The following is a 22213-nucleotide window of genomic DNA, read 5'->3' as shown; positions in this document are numbered from 1 at the left end:
GCATGGGAGCTTTTGAGTCCTCAGTGGTGGGCAACTAGACTACAATATATTACCTAAGTAAGGAGGAAAGCGGGAGTCAAACTTTAGACCCTCAGCATACTCAATGAGATGAATTTCTTCACATCTTAGAGATGCCATTGTGTTCAGTTTGAGCATAACTCCAGAAAGCTGCAGATACAAATATGTGGAACTGAGACACAGAGCTTACAGCAAAATCACCTGGAGAGAAGCAAAACTCTGCAGCGACCACCATGGGATGCTCTACCTGGTTAAAAGTAGCACAAGGTGTCCATGGATGCTGGACAAAAGATGTGAGCAGTTCATGTTGGATTTTTTTTTTTAAAGAACCCATGCAAACTGAGCAAGGTTGTGGTTGTCTTCTGGGCAGCTCCAGAAGTGGTTCTACATAGAAGTGCTCTTTGAATTACTCAAAGGCAGGGGAAAAAAAAAAAAGGTGTGACAGTTCAAACAGTAAAAATGTTACTACAGCGGTATTTGAAAAAGGGATCAAAGACATTTTTTCAGACTGTAAGAATGGCTTTTAATTAAAGGATTTAACAGCAGTGTTAGTCAGGAAAGCTGGTTCTAACGTTTGGTCCACCATGTGTAATTCATCTAGGGATACAGAATACTGCACGGAATAAATACGATACATTCAGGAATCAAATTAGAGCTGTTTGAGTTACAGCTGCTGATAGCCCAGTACTGTAGAAATGCAAGAAGGAGAGGTGAAGAAAGTAAGGGACATGATTTTAATAAAGAGAGAAGAGAACACCCCTGTGTGGAAAGCCACCAGCCTATTTATTAGTAGATATTTTATTGCCCTTTTCAAAAAAAGACATAATTGAATATCTAAAGGAATGTAATTCCAGTACAATTAAGTGCATAAAATACTGGGTTTAATGAAGAGTATTCTCAGTTCCTTTCTCTTCCACCTACATAATATCAAGTGGATCAAGAGACCTCACATAGTAAACAAAATTTGCTTCTTTTTTGATTTTGCTTAAAGGAGGATAGCTGAAATTCTACGGGAGAAGGTATGACTAAAATCTCTTCATATCCTAATCCTGAAATTCCTACCAACTCCATACACGTGGCAGCTCTGCTCTGGAAATTTGCTGGGAAGAGGGAGGGATGCTACTGGTTGTGAGGGGATGTAAAGGAAAGACAAAGTCTGTTCTACTTCATCTCTCTCTGGAAACACGGTGACTAGGAGAACAAAGAAGCCCAGCAAAGCTGGGGAGTATAGAGTGGAACCAGGCTTGGGTCATGCAAAGCAAGGCATAAGGTAAGCAGCACAAACGCCATCATATAGTGGAAAGGTAGCTGCCTAATATTGTTCAGTAAATACGAAAATACTGGATATTTGACCCTGCATGCCCAGTCTTCCGTATGGCTTTCCTCAATGAAGAGTGCTGGTGGCTGAAAGATCACCATTTTTTCCTCAGCTGACTGACGATCATCCTTTCCTGTCCTCTTAACTTGTAGTTGCAATGCCCTCTGCTGCCTGACATTTCTCAGTGAGCTGTAAGCTCAGGAAAACAGTGTGATCAAATTCCATGTACACGAGCACTTACACAAATTTACAGACTACTTATTGGCATCCTGATATCTTTAAAATCGCTCCCTTTACGCTCTACCTTCATTGTTACCTCCCAGGGCCCTTCCAAATGTCAGCACGTAGGGAGTGGCTCCATCTGTCAGCTGCGAGGCTGTGCTCTGAGCAGCACCTTTTCCAACAGGCTACGAGCACTCCGGTGTGCTGGAAAGTCCAACTAGCTGCCAGGCTGGTATTTATCTGCATAAATTGAAGATTATTCTGGTCAACTTGGGCAAAACTCAGTGGTAATCCATACATACTCATGTGGCAGAGCATCACTCTGCAACACCTGATGTCTGCAGTGGGAAAAGGGAAGAAGCAATCTGAGCTACGACTTCTCACCTTTCTGAAAACGGAGCCGTTCTGTTCTGTTACTAATCATTCCTGTTTGGCTGGAAGTGTCTGCTGTTCTTCCTCCCTGTGCTTTGTTACTGACTTAAATTGAGGTTCAGACACTTCTGAATGTCTTAGTTCAGGTTATCCCATCTGTGTATTTCTGCCTAAATAAGGCAGTGCAGCAGCTTCATCTGTGGTATGCTCTTAAACATAATGAATATTTTGTCAGCCTGGACTGTATGTTCTAATTTGCTTTCACTCTTCTCTCCTCTGACAAACTGAGCTGCTGACAGCAATCAGAGCTAGGTAGGAATATTGTGGCTTGATTACATAAATGAGTATTGGTATGCTAACTGTACCTTTGGGATCCCCAAATGTGAAATACCTATAGAAAAATACACGCATGTTAACAGAGAAGTTCACACTAACTATATTTCTGAAGCTGTTGAAAATAAAAGATAGTTGTAGGTAATTTTAGTGCCCCGAATGCACGTAATTTAGTAACATAGCAAATGATTCCTCTGAGATGCTGCCAGCAATTAGAAATTCCCAGTTTCTTGCGAAGCAGTAAAAATTTGCAGCCTTCAAGTGAAGCTACTTGTCCTCCTGCTTTTCTAAATTCAGTTAAGACTGTAGAGTCGAACTCTTTTAGTTTCAGTTTTGGGGAGGCTGAGTGGAAAGGGGAATACTGTGACTACCGTCTGGGCTCAACTTAAGAACACGAACAGGAGGAGGAAGAACTCTAAATATTTTTTTAACGTCTGTCTATGAGACACAAAATTCCAGAGACTTAATCCTACTGTTACAAACCCCCAAAGGATCTCTGTTCTAGTTCAGCATCTTATGGATCAGTTCAGCCCTCCTATGGAGAGATTATTTTTTAACTGAAGTTTTTCTGTGTGTATTGAGAAGCTTTAAGAACAGTATCACAGTAAAGAGTTTATGCTGTAGCTGAGAGTTATGGTCTACTTCTTGGTAGAAGCCAGTGTATGTTGCCAGCTGCACCCTGAGAAGAAACAGGCTTACACCATTCACGAAGCCAATTCCAGTAGCACAGTTGGCAGAGGGGTAATGAACAAGGGCTTCAGTAGCCCTGATCTTCCTCGTTGTGGAAGGCTGATACAAGGTCAAGCCAGAAATAGAAAGCTGCATCTTGTCAGGGGACAAGAACCAAAGGCAGAAGACAGGAGCTAGCATCAACAAGCATGAGCCGAAGGAGCTGGTCGGCTGGAGAGCAGCTGCAGAGCAGGCGCATATATATTCCTTGTTTCAAGCAGGTATTTGCAAGGGCAGCCACATCTGAGCAACTCCAAAGGCTTGTTCATTAGGGAGACTTATGAACATCAGCTGAGAGGGATTTGTTCCAAATGAATGGATCTAGTTCATTTGATTAATGAACTGGAAAAGATCTTGAGGCCAATCTGTTGACTCATTAGAGTAAAATGCCACTTTTTTTTCTTTTGGAAAACAGCAAAGGGGACTCACAATTTGAGCGCTGTAATAAAAGACACTTAGTTTCTTGATTTTTGATACTAAAATACAATTTTTATAGTGGAGCTTGCATACTCTGTGAGTTCTTTGGGATTTTTTATTATTTCAGTAACTCAACTGAAGGCTGCTTCTCTTGATGTCTTGACCTTAACCTCTCATTAGATCTGAAGCCAGGCTTACAGGTTTGCCATCTGTACAGCTCATGAGAGTGGTCTCTCTGCGCTTCTTGGTGGCTGCACAGATGAGCTTTTATCACATAACCTAGCAAATGTGGTGCATACAGACATGTCGGACTCTCTAGGTAGAACATTACAACTCATCGCTTGACTTCATCTTGATCACTTCTCCTGGCAACTCCTTATGGTGGTTTTACGTCTCACTGTTGGTCTTTCATCTACCTTATTACTTTCAGGTGGTCAGGCAGATTCATGATCTTCCTCACTGAAGAGGAGGTCACAGCATTTCCAAGGAGAAGCTGGTGGCCCTGCCACCAAACTGCATGCTTCTCAACTGAGACCTGTATCAACAAACCCTACTAGTAGAAATTTTTCCCTGAAAAAAATAGCCTGATGTTGCAGGCCAGAAGTTGTTACATAGCTCATAGACCAAGTACTTCCCTTCATCACGTAATCCAGCTCATGTGTTGTTTCCCAGCTGGGTTCAGGTAACTTCAGAAGTTTACTGATAGCAATTAATTCATTCACACTAACAGAGAGTCAGTTTTAGCAGCAGCAGCAGCAGCAATCATGCTGTTTTACATGAGCAAAATCATACTTTTTTTTTTTCTGCTATCTTATCAAAACAAGACCCAGTTGTTTTCTTCTTTACAGTATAATAAAAATGCATACATCTTTTGCAGATTTAACATAAGATCTGGAGCAGTAACTCGAATTGTAAACTTTCTCTGTAAGCTGAAAGAGAACTGAATATTCAAGCAATCAATAAAGGAAATACATATTTGGTACTATGGGTGGAAAAGATGAGGCAACCCGCGTGTGTGTGGTTCTTAAATTTCTGTGTCATAAAACTGCTGGAGTTTTGCATTTACTATCATTATTTGGTTTCTGCAGACCTCTATTTCCCGTCTCTATTTTTTTTTTGATGTGGAAACTGGAAAGGCAAAAAGGCATGAAACACACAAATTGCTCAGGGAGGTTTAGTTAACTAATTGAGCCACTAAGAGTGTTCTTGGTCTGGGCAACAGTCAACAGGAAGTATTGCTGGCTTGGACGTACTAATCAACGAGAATGTTGATTTATCGAGAGCACTCTAAAAAAATTAATTATATATTTTCCAATTAGGGGACATGAGGTACTTTTTGTTTAATGATGAAAAAAATGATCTACATCATACTGTAACTTCTTTTAATAAATATTTTTATCAAGTGCACAGACTACATTTACTCATTTTAATCTTCATGTATTTTCAAATGTGCAAACTAAGCTTGTTCAGAAAAACCGTGAAGCAGGATTTTCAAGGTGTCTTTGTTTTTTCTTTTTGTGAAGACTTGTTATTTTAATTGCTTAGAATGGCGCACCATGAAAAATAGTGACTTTTTTTAAATTTGCAAACAGCCATAATTTTTACCAATGATGTATAGGTTATATTGGTATGATTCACACATGCTCCATTTTCTGTTCAGGGGACTGAAAAAAACCACCCACTGCATCAAAGCCACAACCTACATATTTTTCTTAGTCATTTAAAAAAGGAACAGAGCATGCTGGAACCGCCTTTTTGCATGACAGCAGCACGCCAATTTAGAGCTGACTTAGTAAAATATAAAACTGAAAACTGCAAAAAGTGGAAAGCAGCATGTATACGTACCTGCCTTTACGTACAAGGTAGGAGATACATCTTTCTAAGAATACATCTCCAAAAACTGTAACAAATTCAGGGATGCTAGAGGAAAAAAAAACCAACAGACACAAGTAATATGTAATTATAGAAGTATATAACTGATATTGTATTGGCCATTTGTTTTTTACTGGTGGGTTTTCCCCATCTATTTTCTTCTGAATGGTATTCCCCTATAATCACAAGCAGAACTGATCACCCAAAGGTTTCTAATCGTACTCAGGAAAACCTTGGAGCAAATTTCAAGGAGTGCACGGTAACTAGCAAAGAAGATAAGAACGGCTGGCAAGCACCAAAATGCATTAAATCAGGTAAAAACAATAAAAATATTTTATCTTGGTGTTTGATGAGTTCTTTTTCTTTATCAAAATCTCAGTTGCTAGCGTCCTTCACCAGAAAGTACCAATTACAGAAATATTTGAGACCTACACCAAAGTGTTAGTGCACTTTCATTATACCTGTTTCTTTTCCCTTTAACATTAAATTATTTAGTGTTGTTGCAGGCTCTTTGACAGCTACTGCTTTCAGTTCCCAAGACACTGTTTTTTATTTGCAAGCTATAATTATTATTTAGATTTCTGCAACCTGAAAGTCAATGACTAATACACAACTCTTTTCCCACACTTGATCTTGTGAAATGTGTCATGGAATTTTTTCAATTATTTCCTGATACTATATACCAACACTAAACCCAAAATTTCTCTTTGCTAAGAAAACAGATTTCACTTATGCTTGCAATATATTGTTTACAAGAGGCAGAGAGAAACCTCAGTTTTAGAAGTACTTTACATAAACGCTGAACTGACGAATATTCTGTTACATTATATTTATCAATTTAACTACTGAATAGATCTGATTTGAAGATTCTGAACTTTTCCCAGTTGTTCTTATGGGGGGAACATTGGGCAGAGAGTGGACTTTTCCATCGAATTTATTTATTCAGCCAATGACATTTGGAATACTTTTTTTCCAGTAATGCAAACACAAAATTTTATCAGGAACATCACTACTCTGGGTATTTGGTTCTGGTCTTTTTGTCACGAAAAGAGAAAATTGACATAAGCATCTGTAAGCAGAAAAATATAAATGGATAAGACTGCACCCGTTTTTTCAAGTTCACATGGCAAGCATTACTGTAATGCAGCCTGACATATGACATCATAGCCATGTTTTCATTTAGTAACTCTTGAGAAGGGAAACATAATTTGCTGTTTAGGAACTTTCTGTTACGAGGAAATAGTTCCAAATACAGCAGGCATAGAATTTGCAAATATCATTTCACAATTCAGATTCAGTTCATGTATTTTGCACTGTCAATTTTGCAATACACCGTTTTCCTCATGATAAAGAATTAGGTCTAGGTTGCAACTTTGCCTACGTTACAAAGCTCTATGGAATTACTCCACTCTGTCATTCTCTGAAGGGTTGTGAAATGGTCAGCCAACATGCCTCTCCCGTAAAGTTGCTGCGGGAATGGCAAATGTGCGTAACTAAGAAACTAAAAAAGAAGAAATGAAACTTAAAAAAGCAGGCAAGCGTAGTGATTCTTAAATGCTACTGAGTCTAAATTATTTTAATTATAGGAACGTATGAAAAAGTTGTATCTGAAGTGGACTCACTGTTTCAACAGGAGTAAGTCTGAAACAGCCAATGTGAAACAAGAATGCATTTTGAGACAAACCTGTTGGTCAAACTTTTGTTCAAACAAACAGATTTTTCAAATGAAACGTCAGTGTCAAGACCAGTTGAGCACAGATTTATTCCACAAGAAGGGCAGTGATTCAAAAAAATTTAAGGTAATGCTTTTTTTTTCTTTTTCAAACGTTCTTGATGATGCTTCCTTGTGTCTCAAGGATAAAAGAAACGGAAAAAAGTTGTTTACAAAAACGTCAATCAGTTTTATGTGACTTAAAAGTTTCATGATGCGAATTAAATATTATTGCTATTTTAACCTTTTCCAGGCTTTACTACCTAACCTCCACCTTAAAAATGTCCTCCCTGTACTGTTTGATAAATGAAGGGGATTTTTAAAAAAACACTCATGTTTCAAATTCCTTCACTATCAGCATGTTTATAGTTACCTTCCCCCAGTCTTAGAATCACTTATATTACTCAGAGAAAGTGCATTCTTATGAGGGAAATTCCAGAAAGAAGGCACGTTTCTATTTTGAAACCCAACTTCAACGTGAACACCCTCCAGAATGTTGACTTCAGTGGCCTTTTTTCTACCACAATACCGCTTTCCTACTTTTTACTGTTCTCAGTAGTAGGTTTTTAATAGCACCGGGTATGCTTAACTCTTGAGTAACACGTAATTTTGAAAGGTTTATCATTTAATCTCTACGAAGGTTTCCTTCCTGTCTAGAGTTTAATAAAGGTACATCAGAATTTGTGGTTTTTTGTTCCTGGAAGGCCCTTCCAGCCTCTGACAAGCTCCACACGGCGGCTGTTACGTATGCGTGTATCCTCACAGCGCTGGGCCTCCTCACATGTATTTTTATACGGAGCATCTCACGACTGCAAAGCAACTCGACTTCCGCTCCCCCTCCCTCCCTGCTCCTATATTTAAAGCTCGCTGTTGTCCCCGAGCTTGGGGATTTTCACCGGTAAGCCCCGGCACGCAGTCACCAGCGGGGACGAGAGAACCAACACCTCCCTTCCGCCTCCCCAGCCACCGCCCACCCTACCCCGCCTGACTGCAGCCGGCCGGAAGGAAGGGAGGGAAGCGCACCCACGTATACACGCTGTTTCCGGCGTGATGACATCGGCGCGGAGGCTGCCGGCAGCCGGTGAGGAGGAAGCGGCTGCGGAGCCGCGCAAGGGCTGGGCGGGTACTCGCTCGCTCGCGCGCCTGTTGCTGTGGCCATGCGGGTACCGGCGCCCGTTGTAACCGGCGCCCGTTGTAACCGGCGCCCGTTGTAACCGGCGCCCGTTGTAACCGGCGCCCGTTGTAACCGGCGCCCGTTGTAACCGGCGCCCGTTGTAACCGGCGCCCGTTGTAACCGGCGCCCGTTGTAACCGGCGCCCGTTGTAACCGGCGCCCGTTGTAACCGGCGCCCGTTGTAACCGGCAACGCGGCCCCGGCGGCATGAGCGGCCAGCGGCGGGCCGGGAGGGGCGCGGCGGGAGGCGGCTCGCTGTGCGACCCCCACGGCCCCGGGCAGGGGGCAGCCGTAGCGGGGGCAACCTCCAGCGCCCGGTCGGGCGGCGCTGAGCTGTGTGGGGCCCGTGGTCCCGCGGGACAGGACGTGCCGGAAAGGTGAGGGCTCGGCCGGCCGGTGTGGGTGCGGTGGGTCGCGGTGTGGGTACGGTGGGTCGTGTGCTGTACCGAGCCTGTCTCGTCCTTCCCTGGGGAACGGGGCTGGGAGCAATGGGAACAAGGCGTGCAGGTCTTCTCCTGAGCTTGGTTCTGCAGAACAGCTCGGTATATAGCAGGGCTCGAGCGCGAAAGGACAGTGACATCTGGGGTAGAAGGGTGTGTGGCAGTCTTCTATCCGAAGATAGAAACGAGTTGTGCAGTTTTAAGGTGTATATTTAAGGTATGTAGTGGCTATTAAAACTCTAATTTCTGAAGTGATCAGCCTGTGTAACAATGGTAAGAATTGTCTAGAACACGAATGTGGCAACCGCGAAGCAACCTGTAATTTTTGGGGGGAGGGTTATGTATCAATTTAAGGTAAACATTCCTGAAAATTTGCTATATGAGCACAATCTAAACCTTTGGAGAACTTGGTAGAATGGATTGTAGACAGTCCTGTCGTAATAACTTGGAAATTGTATTGGAAGAAACAAAGATCAGAAGTTTTTGTATTGAGCAATAATCCCGGTGCAATGAGAAGTTTCATGAAGCACCAGGTGAGTCTGTGAAAATCTTCCTCTTGCAGGACTGAAACTTGTTTCCTTGGGGTTTCTGTTAATCCTCAGGTTTTTAGGTGATAATACCTGATTCTAGTGTGGGTTGTGTTTGAGGAACTGGCACGGATTAGCCTCGGTGAGAAATGAAATTGGCTTGCCAAGGAGACGAGTTTGAAAATAGCTTGGGTGCTGTGTTATCTTACCACACTATTCTGCCTCTTGTTCCTGCTTTTGAATAATTTAAGTACCCTCTGAATCCTCAGAATATAAGTATCAAAATACTGTAATTTTCTTCAAACGTGTGCTTTTTTCCTTCTGTGAGAGATGCTCTTCATACATTTCTCCATTCTTCAAAGCCAGGATAATTTTCAAGGGTGGATGACGGAACCAACCAGCCTTTCTGCAGGTGCAGAACAGACACAGAAAAAAGAAAGTGCTGCCACCGTACAGTTGATGCAGCATGAAGAGGAAGTTGGTGTTCCTTCTAATGAACTTGGTTCAGCACACGCAACTACTGACCAGAAAGAGCAATATACATCAGAAATAAGCAAAGACCACAGAAGTACCAGGAGACCTGAGGAGACAGATCAGGATGCATTTAGTGACTGTGAACTGTACCTATCCATGTCTGGTAATTGTTCAGCAGTGGAATCATCTGAGGACAAGTGAGGATTTTTTTCTTTATATATGAACAGTTTTTCTATAGAAAGGGAGGGGTACTTCCAGTTTGTGAAAGTTAATTTCTTGGCAAAATTTCATCTGCAGTAATGTCTTAGTGAAATAGGTCCAAACGTCAAATCTTAAACTTTGAAGGCTACCTTCACCCATTAGATAAATTGCTTATTTTTACAGTTTATTAGTGGCCTTCTTTCCCCATCCAAGGGAATAACTGATGCGACATTAAGCTCTTAAGAGTAGCATGCAGAGAATGGGAGACTCAGAATTGAAGGCAGCTACTCTGGTAGCTTGCTTTTAGCCTTCCAAACAGTTTGTTAGGTGCAGTGCTGAAAATCATATAAGGCTTTTCTAAATCCTAACACTTCAGCTTTGTGTGTGTTTGGTTTTTTGTAAATGTCCTGCTATAGGCTGAAGTAAAAAATTTATTTGTGTGATTCAGATTTGATAGTAGAAGTCTTTACAAGAATATTTGGTATCTGGAGGAAAAAAATAAATTGGAAGGTTTTAGAAAAAGATATTCCAAACTTCTGGAAACAAAATTAATGTACATTCAGAGCGGCTTTATGTTGTTGAAGAATACATTAATATACTAGGAGAAGAAAGTGATTTCTAATTAACCCCCTCTCTATAGGTAGCCAGTGGACTAGTTTAGAGAATGTCCAAAATCTACAATAAGTGCTGACTTAGTGAAAAGTCACTAAAAATAAGTACATGTTTTCAAGTATGCTTTTAAAATCTTACTTCATGCTTAAATTACTCTGTAATTTAAGTACAGTCTAATATGTTAATGTGAGTGGTTTAATATTAATTCTCATTTAACATTAATACACAGATTCATGTAAATATTCAAACATGTGGTACATAAGGTTCTCTGTCCTTCTGAATTTTTAAAGTAGCTGTTATTTGGCATACTAATATTAATAGCAATGAGTTTGATCTGACATAAAAAAATTAAATATTCCTCCCTTCATGATAACAAGCGGAAGACTTCAAGCATTGTTTTTGTTTTCTATGGCATCTTCAGTACTGGGAGTTCTAGTCCTGCAAATCTGTTAGTATAAAACTGTTTGTTTATATTTTGCCCATAATCCTTTCCCTTCTCTCCAGCTTAGTTTTACTTGCTGTTGGGGTTTAGGGTTTTTTGGTGGTGTGGGAGCTTTTTTGTTGTTTGTTTTTAAAATGCAAAGCCCAGGATACTCTGAGTAAAATCTGACATCCTGTTTTTTTTCCTTGGTATCTTTGATTCAGCAGGATCTGATTTACTAGTTCAGCAATGTAAGTGTTTACACACAACACTGTGCACTTTTTTATTTTGTGCATGCGTGTTTTCATGTCATTCTTTTCCGTTATTTTATTTTCACTCCATTGTTAGATATTAATGTGAAGATTAATAGGAAAAGGCTTTAGTTTCCACATTCTCGTTTCCACAGATTTCCTTAACAGTTACTATGCTAGAATGATGTTAAGATGCACTTTCAACTCTGAAATGAGAGTGCCTGTGCAGATGGATTACACCTCTTAGCTGCCTTGATTTCAAACCAACTCAGTTAAATTGCAGTACTTTGTTTACGTTGAGTGTTAATCTGTCAGGTTCTGAATCTGTGGGTTATATTTTGTCAACTCCCAGAAAGAAAATGAGGTGATATCTGTAGAAGAGTGCCACTGCTTACTCTGCACCAAACTTCTTTGAGTAACCTCACTAGTTTTCTAAATTAAGCACTTTTTCTCTTTGTGCATTATAGCCTAAATGTATTCCAGGAGGTGTCCCAAAGTAATGCTTCCCCCCTGCTCCACCACCTCCCATGAGAGCCCTTGTAGAAGCAGATTTGTTCATGCTCAGCGGGGAAAGTTGTTGTTTCATATTTTAAATACTTAGCTTATAGATGAGGTAGGCTAGAGATCACTGCTGTTGGATACCAAGTTGTTTGGGTTTTTTTCGTAGTATTTTCAAGGTGGTTAATTTTTTTGAAATTCTTCACAAACCTTAATGGACCTTAATCTCTGCTGAGAAATAGGATTATGCATGGAAATTCGGGTTTGTCCAGTGCCACACTGTAATGAGGATAAAGACTTGGGATACATATTTCTGTGACTTTTCTTCTCAGAAAGTAGTACTCTTTTTATGGAGTACTATGTTTAATATCAACTGCATCTGTTGTTTCTCTTAATTATTATGTAGCATTGTTAAAAACTGGATTTCAAGCAGCTACTTGAGAACCCAGGAAACCTAGTTTGAAAGTTAAAGGTTTGAAATTTGAGTAAAAACTAAACTGTAGTTTCATATGACTGCACAGTAGATGACAGTTTCCTGGTATTAGCTATATTTGTCTTTATACTACACATTTTCTTGCTCTCAAGGGAAATACATGCAAATGGGTTAGAAATGCTACCTTTAAGTAAGCTGGTTTGGATATAAAGAAAAAGAAATAGAGCGCCATAATTTACCAGTGTATCCTAATTACCAGCTGGCTACATTAAACCCTTTCTTGCAGTCTTCCTAACTGCTTGTCTTCTCTTAGTAGTGTAAGATGGGGCAGGGTCATTGCCTTAATTTCTTGCTGGTCTTTTGCAAGCACACTGTGGTTTGAGTTTTTTTAGTAGTAGATTAGAAGCTACTAATAGTAGTGGGCGACAAATAATACTTACAGGTTTTTTTTCTGTATGTGTATTTTCTTCAAAATATAAACTTTCAGTGTAACCTTCTTTTAGTAATAAGCCTAAACAATTTACTAGTATGTTCGGTGGTGTATAATTTTTTTTGAAGTATTTTAGCTGTGAAACTGTGTGATGTTTTTAAAGTTTATTTGCTAGGTGCAATTATATGACAAATGCCACTCATAATCATGTTTAAAGGAATGTGCAATTTATTGTCTGGTTTTTGAGCACTGTGTGGACCTGCATTCTCAACAATAATGTTCACACCCTAGCTTCGAGAGCTATTCTTGATAATTCTAGGCTATGCATGGAAACAAAATCTTTTAGGCCCTCATGTCTTTCCTCGTGGTCATAACTTGACTTCAGAATGTCTGTATATAGGCTCATATGGAGACATTTGACTCTTAAGACAGTGTATCTTGACCAAAAAAGCAATATTATTTGAGGAAGAAGCGTTTGTCTGGATTTCAGTTAGCCTGTAGGCTGCACTTTGAATCACACTTAGAATTTTGTTTTCTTTGAGTTCATAGCATTCAAACCAGCTGCAGATAGCTAGTTACTTTTCATCGTGGTATTCTGTTGCATATTCTGCTTGTAGTTAAGCACGTTGCTCAGCCCCAGTGGAGCGCAGATACAAAGCACCGGTGAGTAATGCATTCCTAGTTGCGTGCATAGGTTGTAGTATTCATATACTCAGCAAGTAGGCATTTTGGTTCTATATTTTGCAAATTTATCCTTTAAAACTTACAAATACAAAGGGACGTTAGTACTGTGTAGTCTCCATACAACCAGAAAGAGCGAATTCAGGCAGTGATTCATTACCAACGGTGGTGTCATAAATAGGGAGGGGAATCGTTGAGAGGTGTTTTAAACTTTTTTTTGATAACTCATGTTTTTATGAAAGTGTGTAAAATGGAAAGCACGTCACGTTGAATTTATAGTTGGAGAAAGACTTAAGTACTTGTGTGTAGCTGTAAATGGGGGGAAAGATAAATGACTAAGATTTGTGCTGTTACATTAAGTATGTGTTGGTTTTTATTGCAGTGAGGAGGACATGTATCGTGACGCAGAAGAAATAGAGAGAGAGAAAATACTACTTTGTGAGACAAGTTCTTCAGGTACATTCTAACTTTGTGTGGTGTTTCAAAGACGGTATTACAATTTATCACAGTAATTCATTATAGATCATCACACCAATATGTCATGATTTAACACCCTCATTTCCAAGGATTTTTGTGCACAGATGTCTCTGTATGCAATAGAAGTTATTTATCATGACTGAGTACATTGTACAGTCTAATTGACAAAAAGATAAATTTTATCTAAAACTAGTTGCTCTTAGTATGTTTTTTCCCATGTTTCTATAGTTACTTTACAAGAGGATGTGAATCCTTTGGAAAGCAGTCATATAGCCTACGAGCGTTGCGATTGAAAATTGCTGATTTATAGTCATTACAGCAGCATCTGTTACTGGGATCCCTTGATAACCATAGTGTTATGTGTTTTGGAATGAAGGCTGTTGGGATTACAAGAGAAAACTGTATTTCTTCTTTCTGCCCTTTTTTTCTGGTTTATTCAGAAAGATCTATTATCTTTCTCTTTTATAGTCTGGCTGCTGAAAGGAGAAGCTTTTGTCAAATATTTTTCTGCTTGCTATGAAAATGAAGCATACTTTATTAATTTCTAGTTTTTGCCAATTAATATTTTGCAGAAGAGAAGAACAGTGTGTTCTCTGTTTTCTTGGACTACCTTATTATTTTTGTTCAGTTGTTATTTTGAGAGACAGCTGTTCCCCTGCCCCATACTAATAATTACTTAGTAGCTACAGGTTGTGCTGCCTGTCTCATTTTGATACCAATGTTACTTTAAAGTGATACAGTGTATTTAGAAATTCAGTGCTTTTTCTATGTTGCGCTGTTTCACAGTTCTCAGTACAATGTTACATGTTCTATTTTGACAGAATATAAACTAAGTGTTGCACCCGAAATGGACATCATGGAATACTGCAGAAAAGAATGGAGAGGAAATACACCAGTAGCAAAAAGGATGAGAAAGGTACCATTTCTCTTTTTGTTGAATTTTGTTGGGCTTTTTGTTTTCCTTTGTACATTTAGTAGGTGACTTCCTATGGGAACAATCCTTAAAATGGGAAACACAATAGCAGTGTTTTACAGTGTCTGCTCTTACAAGTGGCAGGCACCTGGAAGATGGTTTTGTTTGTACTCATTCAAAATGTGCTTTTTAGCAAGGCTACTTGTTGATAGTTTAGGGTTTTAATTAATATTGTTCTTCATTACTGTTTTCAAATGAATTTTAAAATTTGTGGTAATTAAAATTACCATTAAAAATGGTAATTTTCTGGGCTGTTGAAATGGCAGAGCAGATAACCAAACTTTTTCGCAGAAGGCAAATAACTGAAGTTGATGAATTGCATGACTTTTAAGATGGAAAGCTTTAATGAATAGACTCAGTTTTTCTTAAATTTTTCCAGAATTCTTATTTTTTTGTAGGTTCTGGACTAGTTTTCTCATATTAATCTTGAGCTAGAGTGGTAGAAAACAAAGCATAAGGTTGGTTGGATTTTTTTTGTTTTTCAATGCAATTTGAAAATTCAGTGGTGTGTCTGAGTAAACCTAAAAAATACTTTCCATAAATCAAAAGATTCAAGTGTGACCTTCAGGAGATTAGTATGAGAAATACTGATGGATTGGGCATTGGCTTTTGCTAGGTTAGCCGAAGAGACATGCTGATCTTCAAAAGTTACATTTCAACGTTGATGCTTCTGCTAAAAGTGTTCATATGGGAACAGCAGGAAGGGGACAAACATGCTGAGGCATGTGTCAAGATATTTCAGTGTAAACACAAATTTTCCCTGAGGCAAAACCAAGCTACGTGTGACACGTATTGCATAAATGGAATAAATTATAGCTGAAACTTCTTGTAAGCATGATATAGAGCATGATACATTTTTTACATTTATAGTCTCGTGTGTGTATGTTTGTATGTTTGGATTTTTTTTTTGAAACTTAATTAGGTCAGCCACCCACATTTCTATGATATTTCTGCACTGTTCTCACGTAAATGCAACAACCAACCAATTATCTACTTCAATTTCTTTGGTTTCTTGTTTGTTATTCAGCACAACTAAGGAAGTTTTTGTTGGTTTTTTTTTTTTTCAAAGAATAATTTGTGACAAAGCGTTTGAACTTCCAGAATGAGTAGCGGATCAACCCCTGTTTTTTAAATAGCATTAGCATTTGGATGTTAATATTCGAATATCTTTTATGGTACCAATGCATGACCTTAACAGGTTTTATTGATGCTTTCATGATATTTGCATTTTGTGTCTTTTTTTTTCTTCTAGGGATATGAAGCAGTTGCTCAGAAGTTTGCATCTATAAGGAGAGTGCGAGGTGATAACTACTGTGCTCTCAGAGCAACTCTTTTCCAGGCACTAAGCCAAGCTACTCAGTTACCAAGCTGGCTGCAGAGTGAGGATTTTACCATGGTATGTGTCAAACTCTCATCTTCTGGCAGTAGAGGAATGTTGGTTCTAACCTATTTGATAATTTTATGATATCATTTCTCTGTTTTGCTATATATGCTCAATTCTTAATATCCTTGAATTAATAAGTGGTAGCATTCAGTTTTGTTGTACGTTTACAGTGATCCTTTCAACTTGGAACTGAGTCCAGGTCCCCTTAGTTTCCAGTTTACAATGTATAAATGTTACTATAGTGCTGGCTGTAGTGTAACTTGTCTATGTTCATCTTGCCCTCTTGGTTTCTTCTTACTGCATGTAATACAACAGTAAGAGGTCTCCCACAAGACAGCTGGTAATAACAAAAAATATAAACTTATTCTAAGCACATTTGAAAAAAAAAAAAAAAAAAAAAAAAAACAAAAAAAAAAAACATAAACCACTCCAGCTTTTCAAAATTATCATATGTGTTCTTGTGTATCATATGTGGTTTCTTTAGAAAGTAGATTTCTGTATAACTTTAGAGGCCATCTTAAAATTTCTCATTGTGGTCACTATCGTTATTAAGTAAGCATCTGCTGATATGTTTTTGTAATTACTGGTAAAAAATATTTCTATGAAATGTTTCTAACTGCAGCAGTGCATTGGAAAAAGATTTCCTTTTTATAAAAAAAAATTTCCCAGCTGATAGCCCTCTTCACATTATCAAACTATAGAAGATAGTTTCCCAGTACTCCTTTAAAGAACATGCAAACTATTTAAAATGGTGTACTGTGCAGTTTGTAATGATGTTCACTTATTTTTCTTCTACTGATTTATAGAAGAAAGCATGTCATATGGTAATTAACACTTTTTTGAAAAAGGTTTGAAAAAACTATAAAACAAACAGATTGAAATGATAAACTGTTAATGCATCAAAGCAGAAGGCACATAAGAGAAATGTGTGTTGTGACAGCTAGCAGTTGTCTGTTTTTTGTTTTTAATTTAAAACTACGCGTACATGCCCATTTCTAGTTGTTTTCTTTTTTATAAGAAAACCAGTCCCGTAGTGTTTTAATTATGTATCCTGAAAAGAAAACATAGCTTGTGTGTTCTGGACTAAGTCGTTTGCACTCCACCGAGACTTTTGGATTATCTGGTGGATGTCATCACGTCTTTAACCTTCTCTTCTGTTGGTTTGGGGACACTTTCAAACACAGTCACTGTCACCTGGTGCTGGAGGAGTTTTTTCAAATAAAAAAAACCAGCCATGTGTAACTTAGAGAGATTAATTTTTCCAGTGCTTATGTATTGGTTAGATCTGGAAATAGTTATAGACCCGTATTCTGGCTGTTATCCAGCAAGTATTATAAAGAGCCAATTGTGTTCAGTTATGGTCATCTTAGTATGACATATGTTCAGAAGAACATACGAGGGATCGTTTTAAGGTGCAAAATCTTTGGGGGGAGTGAGGGGAGTCAGTAAAATAATAACATGTGAGTTGGTGGCTTTTTCTTTCAAGATTTCTGACTTAATTTGCCTTTTCTTCTCTCAACGTACAGCTTTCTGAAAATTTGCTGAGCAAATATGACTGGATCAAGCAGTGGCAGCTAAAACAGAAACTGGGCAGGAAGATGGGAGAAATAAATGAAGAAATTAAAGAATATTTAATACTTCTAAGGAAAAAGGTTGGAAAAGTATTTGTTTATTCTTGGTCACTTGCAAATAAAAAAATTACAATGATTTTTGAGTGTGGTCAATTTAGCATAAAGATGCTTTCACTAAAGAAAGAAGTCACTTTTTTGTATGTACACTGCAAAAAAAAAATAAAGAAAAGAATTGGATCTGTGGGAGTTTTCTGGTCTTCCACTGCTTGCGTTAGCCTGATACTCGAATTAATTTGTAAGCTCTGCAGAAAGCTATTAGACAGGTTTCAATGAAGAAATTAATGTAACAAAGTAATATTTCGCCTCTGTTATTTTTTTGTATTAATTTCAAGGAATGATGTATCCTATGGATAAATGCTGTTGCTACCTTGAACAGGTCATGGAAAGAAAAAAAAAGTACAGAATAATGCTGAAGTAATTTCAAAGGAGTAATTTTTGTTCTGTGTTTATACCTTTTTATTCTAGGTTAATGTAACAGGAAAATGGTTACACTCTTTTGATGTTTGTAATATATTACCTATATTACCAATAGTATATTGCCTAGGTAATATACTGTCTTTCACCCCCTTGAAACTCTGCAACCTATTTAAAAACTCTGCGTACCCTCTTTTTTTTTTTTGAAGGCTTTTAAGCACTTTTTAAAGGCTGCATTCCAGCAGTTTCTGATCGTGTGAATGAAATACGCATTATCAGTAACTGAAATGTAAAAAATATGAAGGAAGTAGGATTTATAATATAGGAAACAGGCAGGTTGTTATTGCCTATTGCACCATGACAACATTTGTTTTGCCACCTTGGAACCATTTTGAATATTCCCTTCTTTTGCTTTGTTGAAGGACTAATTTAAGCAAAATCAGATTAACTCAACTTGATCTTGACAGGACTACAGCTGTGGAAATACTCTCAAGTGGTTTTTAAAAAGGCACAAAGCCTATAATAAGTTAAATTTTGAGTGCCTATTCTGTGCATATGACGATTCACAAGTGTCTTTTTGCAGGTCTTGCATGGTGATGGCTATTGATACATGTTGTGTGTGTTATTTTTTTTCATAGTGGAAGAACATAAGTGAAATCAAGGGTCCTATTGAGAAACAACAAGCTTGTGATAAATTGTTTAAAAATGAAGAGGAGGAGTATAGTCTCTATGAAGCACTGAAGTTTTTGATGCTTAACACTGCCATTGAATTGTACAACGATGATAAAAATGGAAGGAGAGTTCCTGTCTTCTCATGGTTACTGTTTGCACGGGATACCTCTAGCAACCCTTGCCAGTTAATGCATAATCACTTGAATCATATAGGTCACAGTGGAGGCCTTGAACAAGTAAGGAGAGATTGTTTTTACATTGTTATTTTCCTGTTTTGGAGGTTTTCGTTTAAAGTGGTTTAAGAAATACAGCTTTTGTCAGGTCTTTTATTGGGGAAAAATATAGTAGAACTGCATGGCTGTAGTAAGGGTCTGTAAAGACCTTCCTTTTAAATGTTGATTTAATGACAATTACTGCCTTGTATGTTGCAGAAATCATATACATATCACGAAAAGCCCCAAACCAAAGTGTGTAGTGGTTAATGAGCTGAGTAGTCTGAGAGATTTTAGAACTTCCATTTTAAAAAAATCCCATTGAATATGTTACAAGTGTGGTACTGCAGTTAAATTCGCTACTTGATTATAGACACTGGAAACATGGAAGTATTTGTTTTGTTTATTAGCTTAAAAATCTGACAACTAATAGATGAGACAGGTTGCTGGTGCTGTTAAATTAGCTGATTAGTGGGTGTCTGCTTAGTTTGCTGCTTAGTTTAGGAAATAAGTAATGTTGCGTATTTTTTTACTAGATTTTCTTTTATTTCAGTGCTATTTGTAAACTGTTACTTAGAACAGGATATGCTTGCCACTGTAGCAGACAAGAGAGAAGACTTGCCATTTTTTTTTTTTTCCTCTGAATTTCTTTTGATATCAACAAGTTTTGTAGAGGCTTTCCGTTTGCTTTTTATTTGGCTGGAGAGTTCAGAGTACCCTCTAAGAGAGAAGGGATCAGTGCCTGAAACCCATTCTTGACTGGTTTAGTGACTTAATGGGATGAATACTGATGTGAGAGAATGTCTTTCCTACCTGTTCATGGCAGCAGGGAGGTGGGATTCTCTGTATAAAGTAGCTTTTCTTTAGTACTATTGTTGGGTCTGAAGAGCTCCATGTTAAAGGCATAGTGTCTTAGAGGTATTCATGCAGCAAGTTAAGAATGGCTTGAATGATTGAGATGCTGAACAAGAGATGCTCATGTATATATTCTCATTTACTTTTCTTCCTGTTTTTTTCTTTGAAAAATTACATCTGATAGGTAGTAGTTTAGTACTTTTATGAGAAATATCTTGTAAAAGGTATGTTTAATTTTACACGTCATATTTCTGCTTTTTTCCAATGTAGGTGGAAATGTTTCTCCTTGCTTATGCTCTGCAGTATACCATCCAAGTGTACAGATTATATAAATACAGTACTGATGAATTCATCACGCTTTATCCCAACGACCCAGAGGAGGACTGGCCTGTGGTGACTCTCATAACTGAAGATGACAGACATTATAATATTCCAGTCAGAATGTGCCAAGAGACTATGCTGTAAACAAGCGATTTTTTTTTTTTTTTTTGGCAGACAAACCTGTGCTGCTTATTGGGGTTTCCAGTGCTGTTTTGAAACAGGGTGATGATGAAATCTGAGTTATTAAATCTACAACTTGAAATCCATGTTTTAGAAGTTTACATCTGAACTAAGGTATCAAATAGGTACTACCTTAAAAGGCAAAAATTTTGCAAGTATAGCTTTTGTTGCCCATAAAAAAAAAAAAAAGGAAACTTCTGCAGTCCTCTTTTTTTTGTTTTTGAAGGCCTTATTCTGAATAGGAATGCAAAAACTATAGATTTACTTCTTTTAAGATAGGTGAGGCTCTGTAATGAGCTGACCTTCTGCTCCCTGAAATAATGAGATAATGATGAATTGAAATTTTTGGAAAAGTAAGGTGGCAGTGTCCTGACTGATGTTTCTAATGCTGCTTAGAAGCAATTTGTACACATCTTGGGTCTCGGGAAGCAATATAATTCTTTTGCAGTTGGAATTTAATGCCTGACATGTTTTATGCTACAAAAGATGTTTTTTAAAGTTTTCTAATGCTTTGGGGTTTTTCCAACATGAATATCTCTTATTTAGAAGCCAGTTGTCTGTTACACAGAAAATAAAGAGCTCTTCCCCTTTCAACTCCTTGGGAGGATCGTGGCAAAGAGACTTCATAGTAAGGGAGTATAGAAGTTGTTTATTAGTGAGTCAGAAATTCAAGACCTACACAAAATTCCCGCGCCAATTGTGATAGCTGGTATGAGATAACCACGTGCCCACTAACTTCCATGTCTCTTCATATTAGTGTTCCTGTAATGTTAATCCTCGCTGGCAGCTGCTGTGGAGAACATCAGGATTTTAATTTGTCCAGGGAGTGCAGTAGATGGAAGTAAACTTGTGGTGCAACTTCTCCACTCTTGGGAGGGGTATCTGGGGAGGTTCTGTTTCCGCTTAGAATTATTCATTATGCTTTAAATTGAAGGAATACAGAATATATCAGATGCTGGGAGAGCTGACATACTTAAAAATTAAGGTAATAATAAAAGCTTCACCTTTAGCTTAAAGTGGAAGTGTGCCCTACAGGTGATTCTTGGAACAAGAGAGTGAATGTTGATTTAAATGAAACGCTGGTCATACACAGATCACTTAGCTTCCCTTGGAAGGCCGCCTTCTATACAAGGGATAAGATTATAAGAACTACTTTTCTTTCAGATATTCTGGAGGAAATGACATGCAAAACTTCCAATTCTGTTTTGTTCTACTTAAAATTCATTTGTTTGTTAACCTTTATTACGAAAGGTAGTTAGACAATGAGAATGTGTATTCACCATGTTCTAAAATGTTTTAGACGTATCTTAAGGAAGTCGATCATGTCCTCAGTGTTATATTTATCATGTTGTCTTTGCCTTTTAAAACAACTGGTTTGATCTGTTACTGAAAACTTCTGGGAGCTACAAGGGAATACAAATAAAGCAATTCACCTGGCAGTATATTTTTTTCTTGTTTTATGCCCTATTTTCTCCCTAGCTTTGTATTTTTGAGTTTTTAATTTTGAAATCCTTGAACAAGTTAGTTATTTCTTGAAAGCTGCGAGGTGTGGCAACGTATGTAAAACAAGTAACGATTGGCTTGCTGCTTCCACAGGGACAGCAAAAAAAATTTCCCTGAATTGCTGTTACCCAAGTAATGCTGAAAGGGAAAGAGAAATAAACTAACCTTTGCGACTCACTGAGCTATGGGAGAAAAGTTGTAGTTTTGATTTAAATAAATGAAATTATTTAAATCTTGATGACTTCTAATTGTGATATATTCTTGAGATTAAAACTTAACACCTCTTTGAAAAAGGCGTCTTTGTCATACCTTTAGAGCAGTGGCTCTGAATGTAGGACAAAAGCCTCTAAAGCAGAGGCTTTTTAAGGGCTGAGTTTGCAGCCGTTGGTTGGGTGTGTAACAATTCACATAATTGGCTTGTACAGGGCTGAGCACAAGGCACGGGTACACCTTAAGTC

General features: G+C 38.1%; 1 protein-coding gene across 4 annotated transcripts; it reads left to right on the top strand.

The window, feature by feature from the left end:
* Positions 1-8036: 8036 nt before the first annotated feature.
* On the top strand, positions 8037-22011 carry OTULIN (OTU deubiquitinase with linear linkage specificity). 4 transcript variants are annotated; one of them, XM_063326135.1, is made up of 8 exons: positions 8037-8073; positions 9499-9803; positions 13516-13589; positions 14432-14526; positions 15836-15979; positions 17494-17619; positions 18651-18920; positions 20022-22010. In XM_063326135.1, exons 2-8 carry the CDS (start codon positions 9517-9519, stop codon positions 20214-20216), a joined length of 1191 nt encoding a protein of 396 aa, XP_063182205.1. In that variant the 5' UTR covers positions 8037-8073; positions 9499-9516; the 3' UTR covers positions 20217-22010. The 4 variants fall into 4 exon arrangements, with proteins under 4 accessions (XP_063182205.1, XP_063182204.1, XP_063182202.1 ...); XM_063326134.1 differs by having other exon boundaries at positions 8041-8073; positions 9495-9803; XM_063326132.1 differs by lacking the exon at positions 8037-8073 and adding an exon at positions 8080-8542 and having other exon boundaries at positions 9495-9803; positions 20022-22011.
* Positions 22012-22213: the final 202 nt, after the last annotated feature.

This window comes from Chroicocephalus ridibundus, chromosome 2 (assembly GCF_963924245.1).
Source record: "Chroicocephalus ridibundus chromosome 2, bChrRid1.1, whole genome shotgun sequence".
NCBI lineage: Eukaryota > Metazoa > Chordata > Aves > Charadriiformes > Laridae > Chroicocephalus > Chroicocephalus ridibundus.
Note: the sequence above shows the minus strand (reverse complement) of the source record. Positions and strands in the feature narration are given on the sequence as shown.